The 18,257-nt window shown below is 41.7% G+C and overlaps 1 protein-coding gene across 3 annotated transcripts in view; it reads right to left on the reverse strand.

Annotated features, from left to right (window-relative positions):
* Nucleotides 1-6,983: 6,983 nt before the first annotated feature.
* ZCCHC2 (zinc finger CCHC-type containing 2) overlaps nt 6,984-18,257 on the reverse strand; it is a 283,093-nt gene continuing 271,819 nt past the window's right edge. For 2 of the 3 annotated variants that reach the window (XM_078687777.1, XM_078687774.1), the window contains one exon: nt 7,406-9,020. In XM_078687777.1, coding sequence (XP_078543903.1) covers nt 7,546-9,020 — 1,475 coding nt within the window. In that variant the 3' untranslated portion in view covers nt 7,406-7,545. Of the gene's footprint in view, nt 9,021-18,257 lie in introns of all 3 variants that reach the window. The other variant, XM_078687775.1, reaches the window with a different exon arrangement.

Consider the following 18,257-nt stretch of genomic DNA (forward strand, 5'->3'; position numbering starts at 1 on the left):
GAACGCTGTAGTCGTTTCTCTCTGGGGAGGTAGGAGGGTTGCTTATGACTTTGATGAGGATTGCCCTGGAAGAGAACTAAGAGTGCACAGGAGTAATCTTTCCTTCTCTTCCAGGGGATCCTCTTCAAGCCATAAGCACTGAACAGAATAGAAAGCCTATCCCTCAAATACGAGGACATGAAATAAAAACAGCTCCACCAATTACCCAAAAAGGTTCCTCAAAAAAGCCTGCCCTAAAGGGGTATGTACTTTGGAGTCTGAATCCAGACAGCAGTGTCTAGTAAAGGTATGACCAGATCTCCAAAGAGCAGCTTTATATATTTTTGAAATGGGAACATTTCTAAGAGGCAATGTAGTTGGCATTTCCCAATGTGGAATATGCTATATGTCTACCAGGTTGGGGCTTTTTAGCTAGTTGGTATGAAAGAAGTATACAGGCAACTGCCCATCTAGAAATGGAATATTTTGATGAAAGTAAGCCTGTTCTTGCTGGACCACAGTTAATGAAAGTCTGATTTTCTTAGATCTTTAGTTTTGTCTAGATAGAATTTAAAGATTTCATATATTGAGAGAATGTAGAGATTTCTCTGCTGTAGTCGATGGATTAGGAAAAATTTAGGAAATGAAATAGCTTGATTATTATGGAATTCTAAAACCACCTTAGGAAGAAAACTGAGACAAGTTCTTATTACAACTCTATTGCAATGGAATGCGGCCTATGATTCAATAGCGCATAACAGCTGAATTTAACCCACTGTACGTGCTTATGCAATAAGGTACTAAAAAAGCCACTTTCCATGTAAGGTGTTAAAAAGAGGTTTATGACTGGGTTAAAAAAAGGGGGGGCATCAATTTGGGTAGGACAATGTTAAGTTCCCAATGGGGAGACTGACTTAAACTCAGGGAATACTTTTTTAATCCTTCTAGGAAGTCTATAATCGCATATATTCCAAAGCAAGAGGTTTGAGACGGCGATTTTATATAGGCAATTATAGCCACAAGATGTACATAAATAGAAGAAAATTGCCAACCAGACCTTACAGGAGAAGTAGATAAGGTATTATCACTTCTTCCTGACAAGGATGATTACAGCTGTTCTGGATGCACCATAAACAAAACCTCTTCCAGGCATACTATTTTCTTGTGGAAGGTCTTTTAGCCTCTTGTGGTATGTCCATGCAGTCTTATGGAAGATCTAGATGATCACTTTGGAGGAATTCAGTAGCCAAGCAGTAAAGTTCAGGGATAGAAGGTTGAGGTTCAGGATCTGGCGCCCCCGACCTTGTATAGTAAATCCTGTCTGCACAGCAATCTCTTGTGTTGTCACTGACAAGTGACTAATGTATGTGCACCACCACTGATGAGTCTATTCGGGTGCAATCACTGTCATTCTGGCTTTGGAATGTGGAAATGCGTACTGACATTTCCCTGACCAGTCTATCAAAAAGGCATTCCCTTTCAACCCTTGGTGATAAAATCTGGATGCAAAATCTTGCCAATTTTTGTTGTTTGTGTCTGCAAATAAATCTATTTTTGGATAGCCCTACTCTTGAAAAAAATCCTGAAAGACCTTGTCCCATAGAACTTGTTTTCTTGAAACAGCAGTTATTGTTCAATTCCTGGCTATTGACCATTTCCATATGATTTGAGCTTCAAGAGAAGGACTCAAGGGAGTTCCTCCCTGCTTGTTCAGATAATACATTGTTGTTGTATTGTCAATCTTAACAAGACGTTTGTTTTTATTGATAGAAGAAAATACTTATTTTCCAAATAAAAGCTCTCAGTTCTAAAATACTGATAGGATAGGTCTCTTTGTCCATCCATACCCCATGGGTTTTTAAGTATCCCATATAAGCTCCACATCCCTAGAGAAAGGATTCTGTGATCAATGTTTGAACTGGAAGTTCCTGGTGGAATGGTATTACTATCAAGAAATTCTTTGTTTGCACCATGGAACATATTCCATATCCATGTATTAAACACATCCAGTCTCCTTGGTGTAGTCGAGGATGGATCTAGTGTAATGGCAACATTCGGATTTATTTTCTTTATGCACTTGTTTAGAATTCAAAGATCACAAATGTGTATGAGTTCTTTTGGTCCTTTTTTCGCACCCAAAAAAAAAAATCAGGAATATATTCCCAATCCTCTCTAGTGGTGAGGAATCTCCTCCACAGCATGTTTATTCAACAGATTGATTGACTTCCTTCTGCGGTAGGTCTTTCGGATATGCCAATGTTTTGGCTGGTGGAACCTATGAAGCCGGGAAACTGAAGCAAAGAGAATATCCAATCTGAACAATACTCAAGACCCATTTGTCGATTAAACACCACCCTTCCAGATGCTTGACAATACTTCCCCTTACCGGAGTGACTGACAGAGTGAGGAAGTAATAACTTGTTTGGCAGGAGGTTATCCTGCAGATGCAGATTGTTGCTATTGGATTCCCTTGCCTCTAGAGGATTTATCAGGATAGGAGGGTTGCCTTTGCTATTGGTGAGTCCAGAGAGGGGTCTGAACCCTCTGTGGGAAAAATCTATTGAAGGGTCTCTACCACCTGCAACATTTTTGCCTCTCTAGACCAACAGCCTTTAAAGTGCTCATTTTTTGTCTTCATTCAGGACATCTCGTAGGCTACTTGGGACCCGAAGAGTGTGTTCCCCAAAAAAGTCACATTCAGAACACGGTATTGTGCTTCCGGTTTAATTCCTGTCACAATATCCATGAGAAGCCAGATCTTAAGTGTTAGCTGCTGCACCCATTATCTGGTTTGATACTAGGTCGGCTTCTTTTGGGAGTTTCTCTGTAAATCTTTGTAGCAAGTCCCATAGAAATGTATCATACCTTCCCAACAAGGCAAAAGCACTGGCAATTTTTATCATACATGCTGGTGTTCCACACATCTTTATTGCAGCAGATCTATTTGTTTGCTTTTCTTATCCAGTGGTACGGAAGAGGAAGAAGCAACAGTGTGAGACTTTTTTTGCTGCTGATACGATGACCGAATTGAATCTGAAGGAACAGTGAGCCCTGGTCAGGTGGCCTATATTTTCTGATAAGTCTAGATGGAGCAGACTTCACTGATTCAGACGTGAGAAATAATTGCATCGCAGCTTCCAGTAGGCCGGGAACTGGATAAAGTAATGGCCTTGCTGTTGCTCTGTGATGTAACGTCTCAAAGATAACTTAGTATTTGTTGGTATACCAATATTTAACTTTCTCTCCCTCTTATTGAAACCTTGATAAAGGTGAGAAGATCACAAACTGGAGAATATTTTGCCAGAGGAGTATGTGTCAGAGTAGCTGAATAATCTCTGACTGAAGAGCAACAGCAGGTAGTGGTTGTACAAGACGGAGCTCTTCTGTGCAGCGATCTTGACCTCCTGCTTGATCTCAGAGAGCACATGAATGTCGATCTGGTTTTTGATGTTGTCCTAGATCTAGTTCTATATCTGGATCAATGACTTCTTAGATTCAGATCTTTGCAGAGGTCTATGCTGCGAAGTCATGAGTTGTGGGCTTCTCAGGGGCCCTGCAAGAGTAGTAGAGGGAGCCTGTGGCACAAACAGTGTGCCTGGAGAGAAATGAGCCAATGCGGATCACCAGGGAGATTGGGTACTAGAGATCTCAATCTCAGGTGTGACCTGCGATGGTATGTGTGGGAGTACTCAGATGTATGTGGCACACTCCTTTGTTGTAAACTCCGAGGCCAGAGCTGATAAATTTAAGGTTGATGGGGGGGGCTAGCTCGTGGTGTAGTGAGGTCTAGACTCCGGGCCAGATGGTGAATCTGCTGGTAAACACTATTGTATATTTGGACATTGAATGTTTATCTTTCAAAGGTTGTTTTTGAGGGCAAGAGTTAATAGGCTGTTGATGACAACTAACACAAAACATCAGGGGTGCTTTAACAGTGTTGTCTCGTCAGCATCTTTGAGGATGTACCTGTCAACAGCAAACACAACGGTAGCGTTTACCCTGGATGTTATGCTTCAACGTCGATTAGGAGCGTTTCTTCCTCTATTCACTCTTTCTGGATCTCCCTCTATTAAAGTCCTTGGAGCGAGAGGAGGGCTCTTTGGAAGAAGGCTGAACTTCCCCAAGGCCTTCTGAAAACCCAGATGCTGTTTGCCTTCTCTCTTGGAAGCCATGCAGCCCAATTTCTTTCTCTGTACTGGAGCCCTTCTGGCAAACTTCTGACAGTGGGTACATGTCCCTGGGTGGTGATTTTCTAGAAGGCAAACAATACAAAGCGAGGATCTGTCTGGGCCTTCTTTCCACGGGAAGGGCACTTCCAAAACATTAAGGCATTTTTTACAAGAAAGTTTATTTTCATTCGGAAAAGATCCAACTGCACTCTAGGTGCTGAAAAGGTCAAATGCCTGAAAGGAAATGTTGCTTTTTCGCTGTGCTTTGATTTGCAGCCTATTTGCTAATAGCTCAATTTTTTTTTATTCAAAAGGTTTGCAAAAGATTTTTTATGGTTATTTATTAGAGATGGATTTCTTTGCATTTGGCTCCTTTATAAAAAGAAAATTCAATTAAATCAGTCAATTTTTAGCCTTTCATTAGGCAGCAAAAATATATAAGGTACTATGGTACAATGTTTGCTATACATATGTATAATTTTAAAAAGTGATCCGGGAACCCAGCGCATGTGCAGGACTATTCAGTGCTTGGACTATTGATGTTAACCAAATGTAACATTTGCTGCTTATCATGCTGTAGCCAACTACGTAGCAAATGTTTACTAATTTTGTGTACCACTGAAAAATTAAAAACTTAGTGGCCACCCAAAATCGAATCTGTGGCATGCAAACTGTACAGCTCACCAGGAAAGGTAAATAATGTATTAACCGGTCTCAGTTCCAGGGTAGTAAAGTAAGGTACTAATAATGATTTATGTGCGGAGTACATAGGTAGTGCTTTATGCGGCGAAGGGACTACATGTAGTCTGCCGCTATATTGCATGGCCAAAGCATACAAATGTCCTACAGATAAATGTGAATGCGAGGAAACAGGAGACCGTTTTTTCCACTTTTTTATTGCTGTTAATTCAAGGAAATAAATTTGCATAAAATCCAATCTGTTCTAGAAATATAAGTAAACTTTCCAGTACATAACAATTGAAATATCAAAGTATATGGTAAACATACAAATAAAGAGAAGGTAACAAACCTCCTATATACAGTACAGTATTTGAAAACAAAATGCGTTCCTTAAAGTACATCTGGCAGGTAATTCAACTGATGTGGCGCTTCCCACTGTCATCTCTGGAACAAGTCAACTGTAGCTTTAACAATTCATTTAATATGGTCCAAAAATAGTCTTAACAAATAAAATTATTTTAATCAAAATAAGTTTGATTTACTAAAACGTTATTTTTAAATTAACACTTTGTTTAATTTCCCTTCCAACCATTCCCATGAAAAAAATCCAAAAATGTACATGGTGCTATAAATATAAATGCCACCTGTGAGGAAATGTAATAGATCAAGGCTTGTTTTCAAGTCTGTCATAAGCATTTTTTATGACGCAACTACTGAAGTAAACTTTCGCTATCTGCTGAAATTCAATAACACATCGCATTTCTTAAATCCACCTCTGATGAGATTGCCACAAAGATGCCAAAAATGCACAGGGGTTTGTGGTAGTAGCTCATTTGTTCAATGCAGCAGGCATCGAGATACACATTTTCCAGATAACCTCAGTGCATTTCAGGAAATAAAAAAAACCTGGAAGCAAAATTAGTGCATATGTTGGCTATTAAAAAAATATAAAAAACAGCAGCATTAAAGTCGCGACATGACACTGACATGGTTAAACACCATTTTAAACACTCGAAATTCAGTCTTTCACATTATAAATCACACAGTGGTAAATTATAAAAAAATGTAACTTTGCTACTCAGTAGGTAGGATACACACATTAACTGGTAAACCTCTGTAGAAAAACCATACTTTTCTTAGAATAAAATAAACCATTTTACGTTCAAAATACAACTGAATACTATCAGAGTGGGAGGACGTCTTTAATCCAGAGTGGCAAATCTAACATTTCCCCCCACGACATCAATTACGTTTCAAAACACTCGGTCTTCCAATGTTAACTAGATATGCAGAGTTCTAAATACAACATTCACACCAGTTCATTTCACCCTATACACATTCTGTGGGAGACTAAAGCTAAAATTTCAGTAAAAGGCTGGCGGCTTCCCCTAACATGTCAAAAATCCAGACACTGTTAGGCATGTCCTCCTTTTCAAAGTGATCTATTTTTAAACTCAATTGCAAAACCTGTGCAACTGCTCCAAGTCTATTGAATCAGAAGATTTTGTTAAAATCTGCTTGTTCCTCATACGCAATAATGTATAGTTATTTACAACACATGCCAAAAATGTATATGCACACAATTGAGAGAACCTGTTTAAACAGCAATGGGAGAAAACAGCAGAAAGCAGGATTCGCCGTTTAATTTCAATGAGGCGCCTGTTTCTCCAAAGAGATCAGTGCTCGAGTGAAAGTGAGGACACTTAACCAATGACTACCTAAAATCCTCCGCGCAACTCAAGTCTTTCACGCAAGACCTATCTCAACTGCGCCATTACCAAAAAAAAAAAAAAAAAAAAAAAAAGGAAAAAAAAAAAAAAAAGGAAAAAAAAGCTGCTTGAAGTACTGGCAAAGTGATTAACAGAATGCTAATCTCGAACTGTCTCAAGTTTGATTTATTAGAGGAAACTGAAGATAAAAACGTAAACAACCAGGCAGGGAACAGTAGTCCCGATTACTTCCCTAATTAAATGTGTTTACTTGTTTTAATCTCCAAAACCCAAAGCAACATAGGAAAGGGGAGTGGGTGGTTCGTACCGCAGTCTATAAGTGCTTAAAACAGGAAAGAGAACTATCTAAGTCAGTGCTTATTGTGGAATTTAATAAACCACTAGAAATTAGCAAAAAATGAATTTTCTAAATAAAAAAAAAGGCACATCTCACCCTGAATTTATTTTTGTATTTAGGCTCATAATAAACTTTGGTCAAGTCTTCTGACCACAGTGTCCATTAAAACAAACAAATATATATATATATATTCAGAATGGCACAAAAGTATTTTCAAAGAAAAAGAACTGCTTAGATTTATCATGTGGAAGGTAGAGTTGAAGAACCGTTTAAAAAGCTGATAAACAGGCTATTTAATAAACCAATTGATGGCCAATGATTCTGGGAATTGTTCTTGCCATCATGACTAAGGTTTGCAGACATGATGGCCCCAGTACCAAATAACACATAGTAAAGGTCATTAAAAGAACAGGGCAAATCGTTTTAATTTGGCTTCTTGGTCCCACATACATGGTCTCACCTGGTATTTAGACAGCAGATTTTATGGTAACAAGTGTAATTTACGTGACATGAAACATGACCAGATTCGCTGTGGTTTTCTCCAGGCATTCCAGTGCACACAATATCAAATACACACTGACAGGCTCACAGATATTTCACACTTCCAATGCAGTCACCGTGTACTCGCTGGTACAAGAAAACACTACACTCAAAAAGTCCTTTGGGAACTCTCAGGATTACCTTGCTGGCTGGCATCCATGGATGGCTGTTTACAGTCATGAGAATAGTGGCCTGATCCACCACAAGTATAACAAGAAACACTACCATTCTTTTTGGGCCCAGAACCGTTTGTGTTGCTTACCACACTGGGGGTTGGATACATTGGATAATATCTGGGAAACCCTGCCATTTGCTGCATACTGTAGTTTGTCTGGGTTCCAAGCACAGCATCGTGCATCAACCCATTACCATATGGAGCCTGAGGCAAGAAAAAAGGAATCTGTGTCCCATTGCTTTGAGGTGCTTGGTTGAGGTAGCTGCCATTACAAAGCGATGGCAAAGTGAACAGCTGTGGAACTCTGTAGACTTGTCCAGGCATTGGGCTGGGGTAAAAATAATGAAGGCTTCCATTGGTCCCACAGCTGCATCTTCGACCACAAGATCCACATGTCCCTGAAGCCATTTGTTGTGGCGGAAGCATTGTCCCATTCGTGCTAGAATTTCCAACAGCATTTATATACGACGTGCTATCACTCTGTGCAGTGCTGTGGGTTAAAGCTGGACTTGGGCTCGGGCCAGGGCCTGGTGTATGTGTAGGAACAGCAGGAGGACCAGTGGACTGCACCTGGCCGAGACCAAATGCAATTGGTTGAGAAGGAGTAGTGGCTGTAACATTTAACACACCAGTATTCTGAGAGGGCAGCACACTGGTGGGAAGAGGTGCTGCTGACAATGTAAAAGGTGACGTTGGTGAGGCTGGGGCAAGACCAGCTGCTGGAAGAACTAACTTTAGATTGGTTGGGGGAGGAATTGTTCCATTGTTTCCCTCCACATGAGAACATAGTTGATTAGGTCCTACTATCTGTGACACTGGCTTCTTAACAGGATCCGATGTGGCATGAGGGGTAGTGGAAAAACTGCTTGGATTGTGGGCTGGAATGAAGGTAGATGTTTGCAATGCAATGTTCATGTTTCCTGGTAGTTGATGTGATCCGTTAACTGAACAGCTCTCAGAAATTCCCTTAGGTGATGGCACCGCCATTCGTTGAATTGATAAATGCACTGCTGGATTACCAGTTGGGACAGTGTGCGGCAAGAATGGCGATGGGACTGGCAAAGTCAAAACATCAATAGGTTTATCAGGATCAGCTGCAATTGGAGTTGAAACTGCTGCAGGGTCCCTAGCAATGGGACCAGTAGCCATTGTTCCGAAAGATTTAACATCAGCAGATGAGGGTGGAGTTACCGCTGCTTCAGGTTTCGGTGCACCATTGTGAATTACACAGTGTAAGGCAGACATAAAAGGTGCAGGCAGAAACTTTGAAGGATTTAAAGGGTCCTCTAGAATACTCCGGTCTCCATTACTCATTGCTGAAATAAGAGCAGGTGATTTGGCATTCGATTGATTAATCGCACTGTAGCCTGAAAATCTCGACTCCTTTCCTGAATCCTCTGAATCTGTACCTATGAGATTAGAAATAAAACTTGTCAAAAACTAAGCAAAAAGTTTACTAAATGTACAAACGGACCCACCTATCACATCACCTTCATTTTCCAATATATAACAGAAATAAAAGCCTACTTTGTGTTTTACACCACCTGCCACAAACACGTAAAAATGCCAATTCACAATGATTAAGTATAATGTGGTAACTATAAACTTTTTCACGCAAGAAAATCATACAAGTCATTTAAACGTTGTCGGCAGCACTTGAGCTCTTATCTAGATACAAAGCTTACAAAAGCAGTTAATCTGTTGTGCACACAGCACAGATATCCAGTAAACGCAGGCAAAGTCTTGTATATTAAAAGTCTTACACAGAATATATTACACTTTTCTTAAATAAGTGATGTTTCTGCGATCAACATGTCCCATTTGCAGATTTTAGACTTGATACAGGCACTGTTGGAACTTAAAACCTTATGGAAACAGGTTATAGCCCCATTATACATAATGAGAAAAGGCAGAAACCCACATCGATTTTTGTGCTATCAGCAATTTCTTGCATTCTCAAGTCAATGGCCATTAATTTAGGATTAACTGTCGATAGGGCCTTTTCAAAGACATCGGAGAAACTCTTGCAAGTGTATGCTTGATTGGAGATCCACATGAAAAAAGGAAATCATATTGGCGGGGTCAGTGAGGTTGTTTTTTTTGTAATGTACAAGGCAAGTATGTCCTAATACTAGTTTCCCTTGATTGTCCATTGCAGACTACCCAGCCCAGTGTCATCCTTTAGATAGGAATACCAAATCTTTTAAAACCTTGTTCAATCCTTAGTTGATTGTGTAATAAATAAAATAAAACCAGGTTCATACCGTGATGCTGCATGATAAAACTTCATTTCTAACGAGCTCCTATTGAGTCACTGGACAAAACGCTTTAGAACTATGCTACTGTGGATAGCCCTCGCCAGATTTGAACCCCATGTGTCACTGCTCTGAATTGAGACCAGTAAAAGTAAAGTTCCTTTTTCCACTGTACAACTTCACTGTCCGTTCTACCTACCCCTCTTGTTTCTTCAGACCCACAGGAAAAGTTTGAATGCTCCGCAGCTCCCAGAGTGCTAACCAACATCTCGCTGCTGATCTGTGCAGACCTGGAGCTTTCTTTCCATAATGACGACATTAAATTGCAGTGAGCAAGGAGCAAGCCCAGGGCTGATGGCCGGGAAGGACCACTGGGGTTGGGTAGGGAGACAGGATGCCAGATATTTGTTTTTTTCACATGCATAGCACAATGAGGTAAATCTGCACCATTAGCATCTGTGATCAGGAGGTCAAACATTAACTGCAACAAAGTCTACTCGGCCTTCCATCATGGAGTGGTTTGGAGGGCGAGGATCGGTTTCAGGGAGGCGGCCATAGCAGGCATATTATGCGGATGCCGACAGATCAAATTTAGCGTGCAGACATTCAGCAGGAGAATGCCTTCATGTTATCCTTAGGATTCATGTGAACTTCAGGGAAGTTTGCTAGAGAATGAATAAATGACCTCATTCAGTGATGAGTATCATACCCATTTTTTTTTTTATTATAAAGAACCCCATACACGTTCACTGAAAAAGCTTTATGGTTTTTGCAATACTAACCTAAAACCAATGAAAGAGTGAATGTTGGTGCCTCTGCAATTACATAGCACAAGGGCCACTCATGAACTGAAATAACATTACCAGAATGACAGAGGAACACAGTTCTTTCTTGGTTTGCAGAAGTTTGATTGGGGCATGTATTCAGCAATGTGATCTTTGGCAGACATCAGTCCGTATTGAGGGCCAGCAGTTGCTCCATGAGAGTTTGAATTGCTGTGACCTGTGGGGTGCAGCAAGATGGTAGGCGATGGCTGAGGGAAGCCCTGGGGGCTAGCTGCGCCGTGAGTGTAGGTATAGTTCTTGGGAGGGGGGGGGGGGCTCATCGCCTTGCACTGCAGAATTCATTTTGTATTTCGTTTTCTAGTGATGGGTAGCAGCATTACTCAAGCCGTTGCTTAGCTGGCCATTCAGTTTCGACTGGTGTCCATGCCAATCAAGAAGACTTTTTAACATCTCCTACAACCTCGGTCTCTGGCAGCCATGGGTCAGGCAATGTAGTGACACTACTGGCAGGCTGAGGAACTACAAGATGACAGCCACGAGAGAGGAGTAAACCAGGACCTCTAACTACATACTCCTAGATAGGCACAGAGTAGGAGTTTATTTGGGATCGAAGTGGAGGAGTTCATAAACACTCAGCAGGGATGACGGCATCACTAGTTCTATCTTTTTTACTTTGATAAACTGTTTATTTGCTTTTCCAGTATAATAAACATCATACATACCATGGAAGCCATAAGGTATGGTGAATACATTTTGCATTAATACTTTGCCCCACACACATTTATTCCTATTTTGGGGCAGAGGCCCAAGGATTGGATCCAAATATTACCCAAGGAGACACAAAGCTCAGTAGAACAGAGTAAACAAGGCCATGATTATATTGCATCATTGTATCCAGTCCAACTGGCCCAGACCAGCTGATTATTTTAGGGACAGACAGGAATTACAGACTGCTTCCTCCGCCATGACACACATACACACACACCTCTATATAGCTTTCATCTAGAGTTGGGGGTTGCATTCTGGATGCATCTTTATAAAAGTGGGAGAAGGGTGAAAAACAGCTGCAGTAAAGATACTGCTGGAATGACCGAATGAAAGGTGTTGGGTGAAATATGGCAACTCTTCGTTACAACACAGCCCCTACACCCACTTCCCAAATATTGTGAAACTTTTGGTCACAGCAATTTCTACTCTGCAGTGAATATATACTTACACTTACCTAAAAAAATAAAATAATAATAAAGAACTTAGAGTGACAATTCTGATGCGACAGACTGAACTGACTTTGGGAGAAAAGAGTATATTTTAAAGTCTTTTTAATTAAAAAATTGCATTTTCTTTCAAAAACATGTACTATGTAATATAAACCAAGTAAAGAAGCCAATTCTAGTGCCCCTCCGTGCTGTTAGAACCTAACAGCTGAATGCAGATATACGATCAAGTAGGTCAGCGGAATGAACAGGTGTGGCATAACTTCAATTAAAAGTTTGTCATTTTACATACAGCCCTGGCCTTCCTGCAAGTTAACAGATGTTAGTTCCTAGGATGCATTAAAGTGCATGACAGTAGTTAAGGGCCTAGTTCATTTTCTACACAGGGCTTTCAGCTTTTAAATTATACACACACAATTATCACAGTTCCTATTGCTTATAGTAATTACCCAGAGAAGGGATTTTTCCACAGTGCAGTGGATTGCTTATTGGCAAGTGGAGCTGCTCCACAGGCCTTGCTTTGTTCTGTACCAGATATCTGAATGAATGAATGCAAGGTTTACTGTTTAAAACTACAGACACGCAGTAACAGGAACTCTTTATTGTGCATCATACACCATCGCAGATTCCGGTCCGCTGTAGGCAGCTGTGGAATCCTCACATCACGACAGTTGCAAACATTTTAACTGGGGCCGGATAAGAGGGAGGGAAAGGAACAGATGGCAATGATTGGAGGTGAGCCAAGACACAGAGCGGTAAGGGGGATGCTTAGAGAATAATCATATGGTAGGTAGAAAAATTATAGCTCCAGAGCTCAATCAATCTTCTGATGAGCAGTAAAGTGGCCAAGACAGCGAATGCTCTTCAGAGCTCCAGCCCTCGACTGTCAACCTGATGCACTCTACCACTATACTGGCTTCCTCAAGAGACGCACCTAACAAGTGGAGATACTCATGTCTGGGCTCAGACTTTAGAAAGGGTCATACCTGCGGAACTCTGTGCATGTAATAGAGTTCAGAATGCTTGATTTTTGTAAGACAATATCGTACAACTAAAAATGTCCAATATCTCAAAACAGTATAATCTTGCTCAGTGGTCAGGACGCCATGATGATAATCTATGGGCTCGTCCTACTTCACGGGCTGCTGCAGCCGCTACTGACACACCCTAATGTCTAGTCACAATAACACCAACTGCTCCACACTGACACTCCCACGTGCAATAGAGGTCCTCATCCACTAGTCCCCTTCTGTAACATGGAACGTTGCTTGAACTTGGCCCTGTGGATATTGCATTCGCTTTACCTTAGCGTTAATTTCCTGGATACTGCCCATCTCGGTCATTAAGCAATCCCAACATGTCCATAAAGAAGGTAAATCTATACTGGATCTGGGGAAACTTGTCAAGTTCACTAATCGGCAACTGGAGCAGGGCTATGCCTTCCATCCATTTTTGATGATAACAAGCCTCTCAGCTCCGAGGTCAGGTGGCAGACTTTGTTCTAGTGACCGAGACTTTCAGAGCTGTCTCTTGCCCTACAATTGGCAGATGGGTCCGGTGGGCCATGCAAGAAGCTGGCATTGATACTAAAATGTTTGGGGTATTTTGCCAGAGGGGCGATGGCTTCCAAGGCGTTCTGCCTCAGGGCTAGTGTGGAGGATATTCTCAATGACTTCTTGGCTAACCAGTTTAAATGGTATACCCCCAAGATAACCCTACGCTCATCAGGAGCCAAACTGGTGAATATACCTCCCACAAAGAAAGCCTCGTGGGGAGGGTCAGAAGTTTTTACAACAGGCGCAGCCAAGGTGTGGAATACCCTCCCTTGGAATCTGAGGAACTCCACTAATCTTCTTGTTTTTAGGAAACAACTCAAAACATGGCTCTTTAACCTATAAGGTCTCCCTCAGCCACGTATTTTTCCTGGCCCATCCGTGCTCTCATAAGAATTATGCTACCAGCGCCAGGACACCTCTGGGTAACCGTGCGCTTTACAAGCTGGATTAACATAACAATGCTGCAGACTGGTCATCTGATTCCACTTTTAAAAGGTTTTACTTCTAACCAGTCCCTAATATTGCTTCACAGGTTGTGGATACGCTCTAAACCAGCGTAATCCTCGCCTCCAATCCTGACAGAATGAAAAATTTCCTAGCTATTGCAATGGATAGTTTCAATTCTATTAAGGACACGGAGCCGAGGTTTAACCCACCCGCATGTCTTTCCTCCCTTGAGTGGGATATGCTTAAGTTAAGGTGAGTATGTTAAGCTCCTTAATCCTCATGTTCTTAGTGTTTATGACTGAGGCAATTTTGTGCACGATTGTTAGTTTGTGTTATGCAGACTTACCAGTGTCGTTTCATGCTTACTTTCTCACTTGATCCTAGGATCTAAAGGGTCGAAACAGGATTAAGGATGCTACTCTCCATCTGCAGTTGCAGTAAGAAAGAGGAGGCAGCAACATCGATGTGGGACTACAGAAGGGTCCTGGAATCGTCTGGCTTGACATTGCTATATTGTTAAACCGTGACTTTTTCACCTTAGGTTTATGGGAAATGAAGTCTGGTAATGTTTTAAGTAATGGCTGCTATATTACTAAAACAATGAAACAGCGTAATCCTTTCCTAAGTGTCCTTAAAAGAATTAAAACTTTGTTACGATAGGTGGGACATTTTTATTATACTTTATTGCATATTATAGAGCAGATGCAAAGAAACTCTTGAGGCAGTCAAACACAAAATGGAGTTGGAATATGTGCTTCGATACCGGAGCAAAACTCAGTCCAAATACCCCTTTCAAGCTCCTGAGGCTGTGTGGGAATGGGATGAAAAAGAGACTCCGCACAGGGCTGGCATAAGTAGCCTAGATCGGAGTCCAGCATTTGAGGAAATTCATTAGATCTCAAATGAAAAAAAAGGCCTGGGAGTGCAAAAAAGATGCTGCTTCAGATCAGGGGACACTTGAAGCTGGGCGAGTCGTTGGAGACTTCATCTAGGCTTCTACTAATCGATTCCACGCTACCTCAACAGCAACAACTTTTGTCAACTGAATGATCCAGCAGACAGAAGCAGACATCCGACGCTCATGCCATGCTCCCATTAGAGATTCAATTTTCTATTGAAAAGTATGAATTGCTTACTCTTACTTTCGGTAAAGAGGTGGTGGTGGGAGGGTCATAATCAAAAGTATCTTTCTACTACTTCGAAAATCTCTGTACCTTGAAGGATCCACACAGTGCTATGGTCCAACAGTCCTAAGAACTATTCCCTACTCAGATGCCATCTATTATGTTTGTCTTCATATTATCCTCCTCCTAGTGGGATTATTGGCATGGGTTGCATCATGATCACATCGCGCCACACAAAGGAATTTATGGTGCACCTGATTTTTCTAATTCAGTGGGCTTCTGGGTGGGGGAGGGGGGGGGGGACATACTTTAGCAGCACTTGTTGGGGGCAGGTTACAGATTTTTTATTACATGTTTTGCGGTCTTTCTGCATATTTTCTCAACAGAAGCATTGCATTTTTAGATGGCACATTTCCACCAATGGGCCTACTTGTGAACCTACTTAATGATCCAATTCCCACACCGATTGCCCTTGGCTAGAATGTAATGGAAACACACCCCTTCAATTGCCACTTTAAAACGTCAATGGCATCCATGACAGTATCAAGAGGGGAGTGCCATTACGGGAGCTAAAATCTCCCCCCACATCTATGACAGGAGACACTTCTAGATGGGTTTCATGTTCCTTTATGGTTCAGACGCTTGCTGATTTTTATGCCCCACGTCCATGTCATATTCCTTTTCTGGTGCCCATAATTTCGACACAAGTGGACTACTATTTCTTACTGCAGAGGAGTCCCGCCGTGGCAATTAGGCTTACCCTCTATGGCATTTCTAACCACTTCTCACTGATGATCATTGGGCCATCAGTCAGTCAGGAGAGGCAGTAAATGGAGGCTGAACGCCTCGTGGGTCACAAAAAAAAAAAAATCACTCTTCTAACCTCTGAGGAAAATGAATCATAATTTCAAGTTCATGTTACAACCCCATCTCATTAACCCGTTTGATGCTCATGACGAGCTCAGCTCGTCATGAGGTGTACCTCTGGTACACTCATGACAAGGTGAGCTCGTCATGAACAATGGGTTTTTTCATTTTCCAGCGTACAGCGGGAAAAAGCTCAGCATAGAAGCAGTTAATAGAAGCAGTAGTGAAGGTCACAGGGAGGGATATCCTCAACAGGCTTTTAGAATGGTCTTACAAGAACAACATGTTGAATGATGTTCAATATGCCTTTAGTACGGACAGGTTTACTTCAGACCAATGTTTGAACTGCCACGTTATTGGACTAATCGGTTAATTTTCCAAATTCCTGTGTTATAGTTGTTGGCCCACAATCTACTAGCTCTCAATTCCTTAAGGAGTCCGAGGGGTATTAGTATAGACCAGGTCAGCCCCCCACTCATTAGAACCAAAACACAATTGTGGACCTGGCCTAAAAACTAGAACCGCTACACGTAGACCTAATATCAATCGATGACTGCCATAATATTATGTGCAGTAAAAGTGGTGTATTTTCCAATATCTGTCTGAATAGGTCTCTGGTTCTATATGAAAAATACTTAAAAACTTCTTCCCAAGGTGTGCCACCCTACGTGGACTGATCAGAAAAATTAATAGTGCCAGTGAATCCCAAATGGTGATAGAAAATGTGTGAGAAGTTGTATGGAGTGCCTCACCGAAACAACACCATGGGAGTCTAACTGGTTGGTACTCACCAGTGGACTCAGGTTCTCATCAGCACATCCAGACCATGAAAGAAAAATTTAACAAACAATGTATAATAGTGAGAACAAAGTGCACATGCGCAATAGTATCAGTGGTGAGTATACTGATTGCATGTACTAAAGTGGTACTGTGAACACTAAGACTGACCCCATAAAGAAGATCCTCTCGTCTGGGGACTCCTTTATGTGTTAAAAACGAGCCACAACCACCACTAGCTAGCCACCTTTATTCTCTGCTGTGGGTTTGCTCACATTAAAAGGACACTCTGTTGCCTCCTTGTGTCATAGAGGGCCAACATGTTTCATTGCCGGTAGATTTAAGGGCAATTTCTTCAGGTCGTGGGTCAGTCCCACCACTCTATTGTTCCTTCATATTTGTGTGTAAACCGCTTGGGTGCTCACTCTAAGCATACCGGTGACCTCCTTTTCTTTAGTGTCACTATTGCGGTTCTTGCCCCTACTACTGTAGTTAGCCCGAGGCTCGCTGGTGCAGCGCCTTCACTCGTCCACCGGTGGACAACATGTTCACTGAAGATGCAGGAACTGACACTACACAGGCATTCATCAAGCTTCTCGAAAGCCAGGTAAACCTTTGATCACAGACTTTTGGCCCACATCTCCAATGTAGAGGCCATGAAACATGTCAAGCTCCTTGCCAAACCACTACCTTTAATGTATCCAGTGCTTAGTCCACGCTGAGGGGTACATACCTGGCAGGTCTAGTAGTGATAAAAATCAGACATTAACATGCACTTGCTTTTCCTCACCAAACGGGAACACTTCTGACAATCAGCTGTGAATAACTTCACTGATCTCGCAAGAACAGGTATTGGATCTCAATTTCTTCTGTGGTTCAGCTTTCTTTACTCTCAGCCAACAGACAGGATGCATATTATTGGAATTCCGCTCTCATGCACTATCGTACAAGGCGCCAGCGAAGGGTGCTAACGTTTCTTTATTGCTCATTAGCCTCGACACTGACCCTTTAACCTGGGTACTGAGAACAGTCAGGGGATTCAGGGCTTTCAGTGGGAAGCCAGGACTGAGGGAGGAATCTCAAAAGCGGGTGACTTGGTCATCTACATAAGCAGGCATGCCAATTTAAAATTCCCTCAAGCGATTCAGTTTCTTGAAAGCATGACCATAATTTCAAGCCTGAAAGTCAATTGGTTCAAATCATGCCGCACACTGGCTGGTTGGCACATGCTCTGGGATTCAGAGTTCAAGACTGAATCACATGGTTTCATATATTTCTGCCACTCTGTACAGGACGGAGTCACTTTGCATCTCTCTTTCACTTGTCCTCACTCCCACGGTCCCTAATGAGGAGTTGTGCCACTGCAAAAATGGCTCAAAATTGAAACGGCTTCAACTACTAGTACCACATCCCCACCTACTTCTCCCATACTCTAAATGCACTGTTTCAAGTTTCCTTGTGGAAGAGCAGAACTCAGTTTTTAGCGATGCATGTTCTACGTCGCTCTGAAGGGGCTAGAATGCTGGACAAAGTCTCTCATCACACTTCCCATTTTCTAGTTATTAACAACTGGCTGGCCTTCAAACGGACCCAACATATCGATGAGATGGTTTTTGGGCAA

This window comes from Lissotriton helveticus, chromosome 4_1 (assembly GCF_964261635.1).
Source record: "Lissotriton helveticus chromosome 4_1, aLisHel1.1, whole genome shotgun sequence".
Classification (NCBI taxonomy): Eukaryota; Metazoa; Chordata; class Amphibia; order Caudata; family Salamandridae; genus Lissotriton; species Lissotriton helveticus.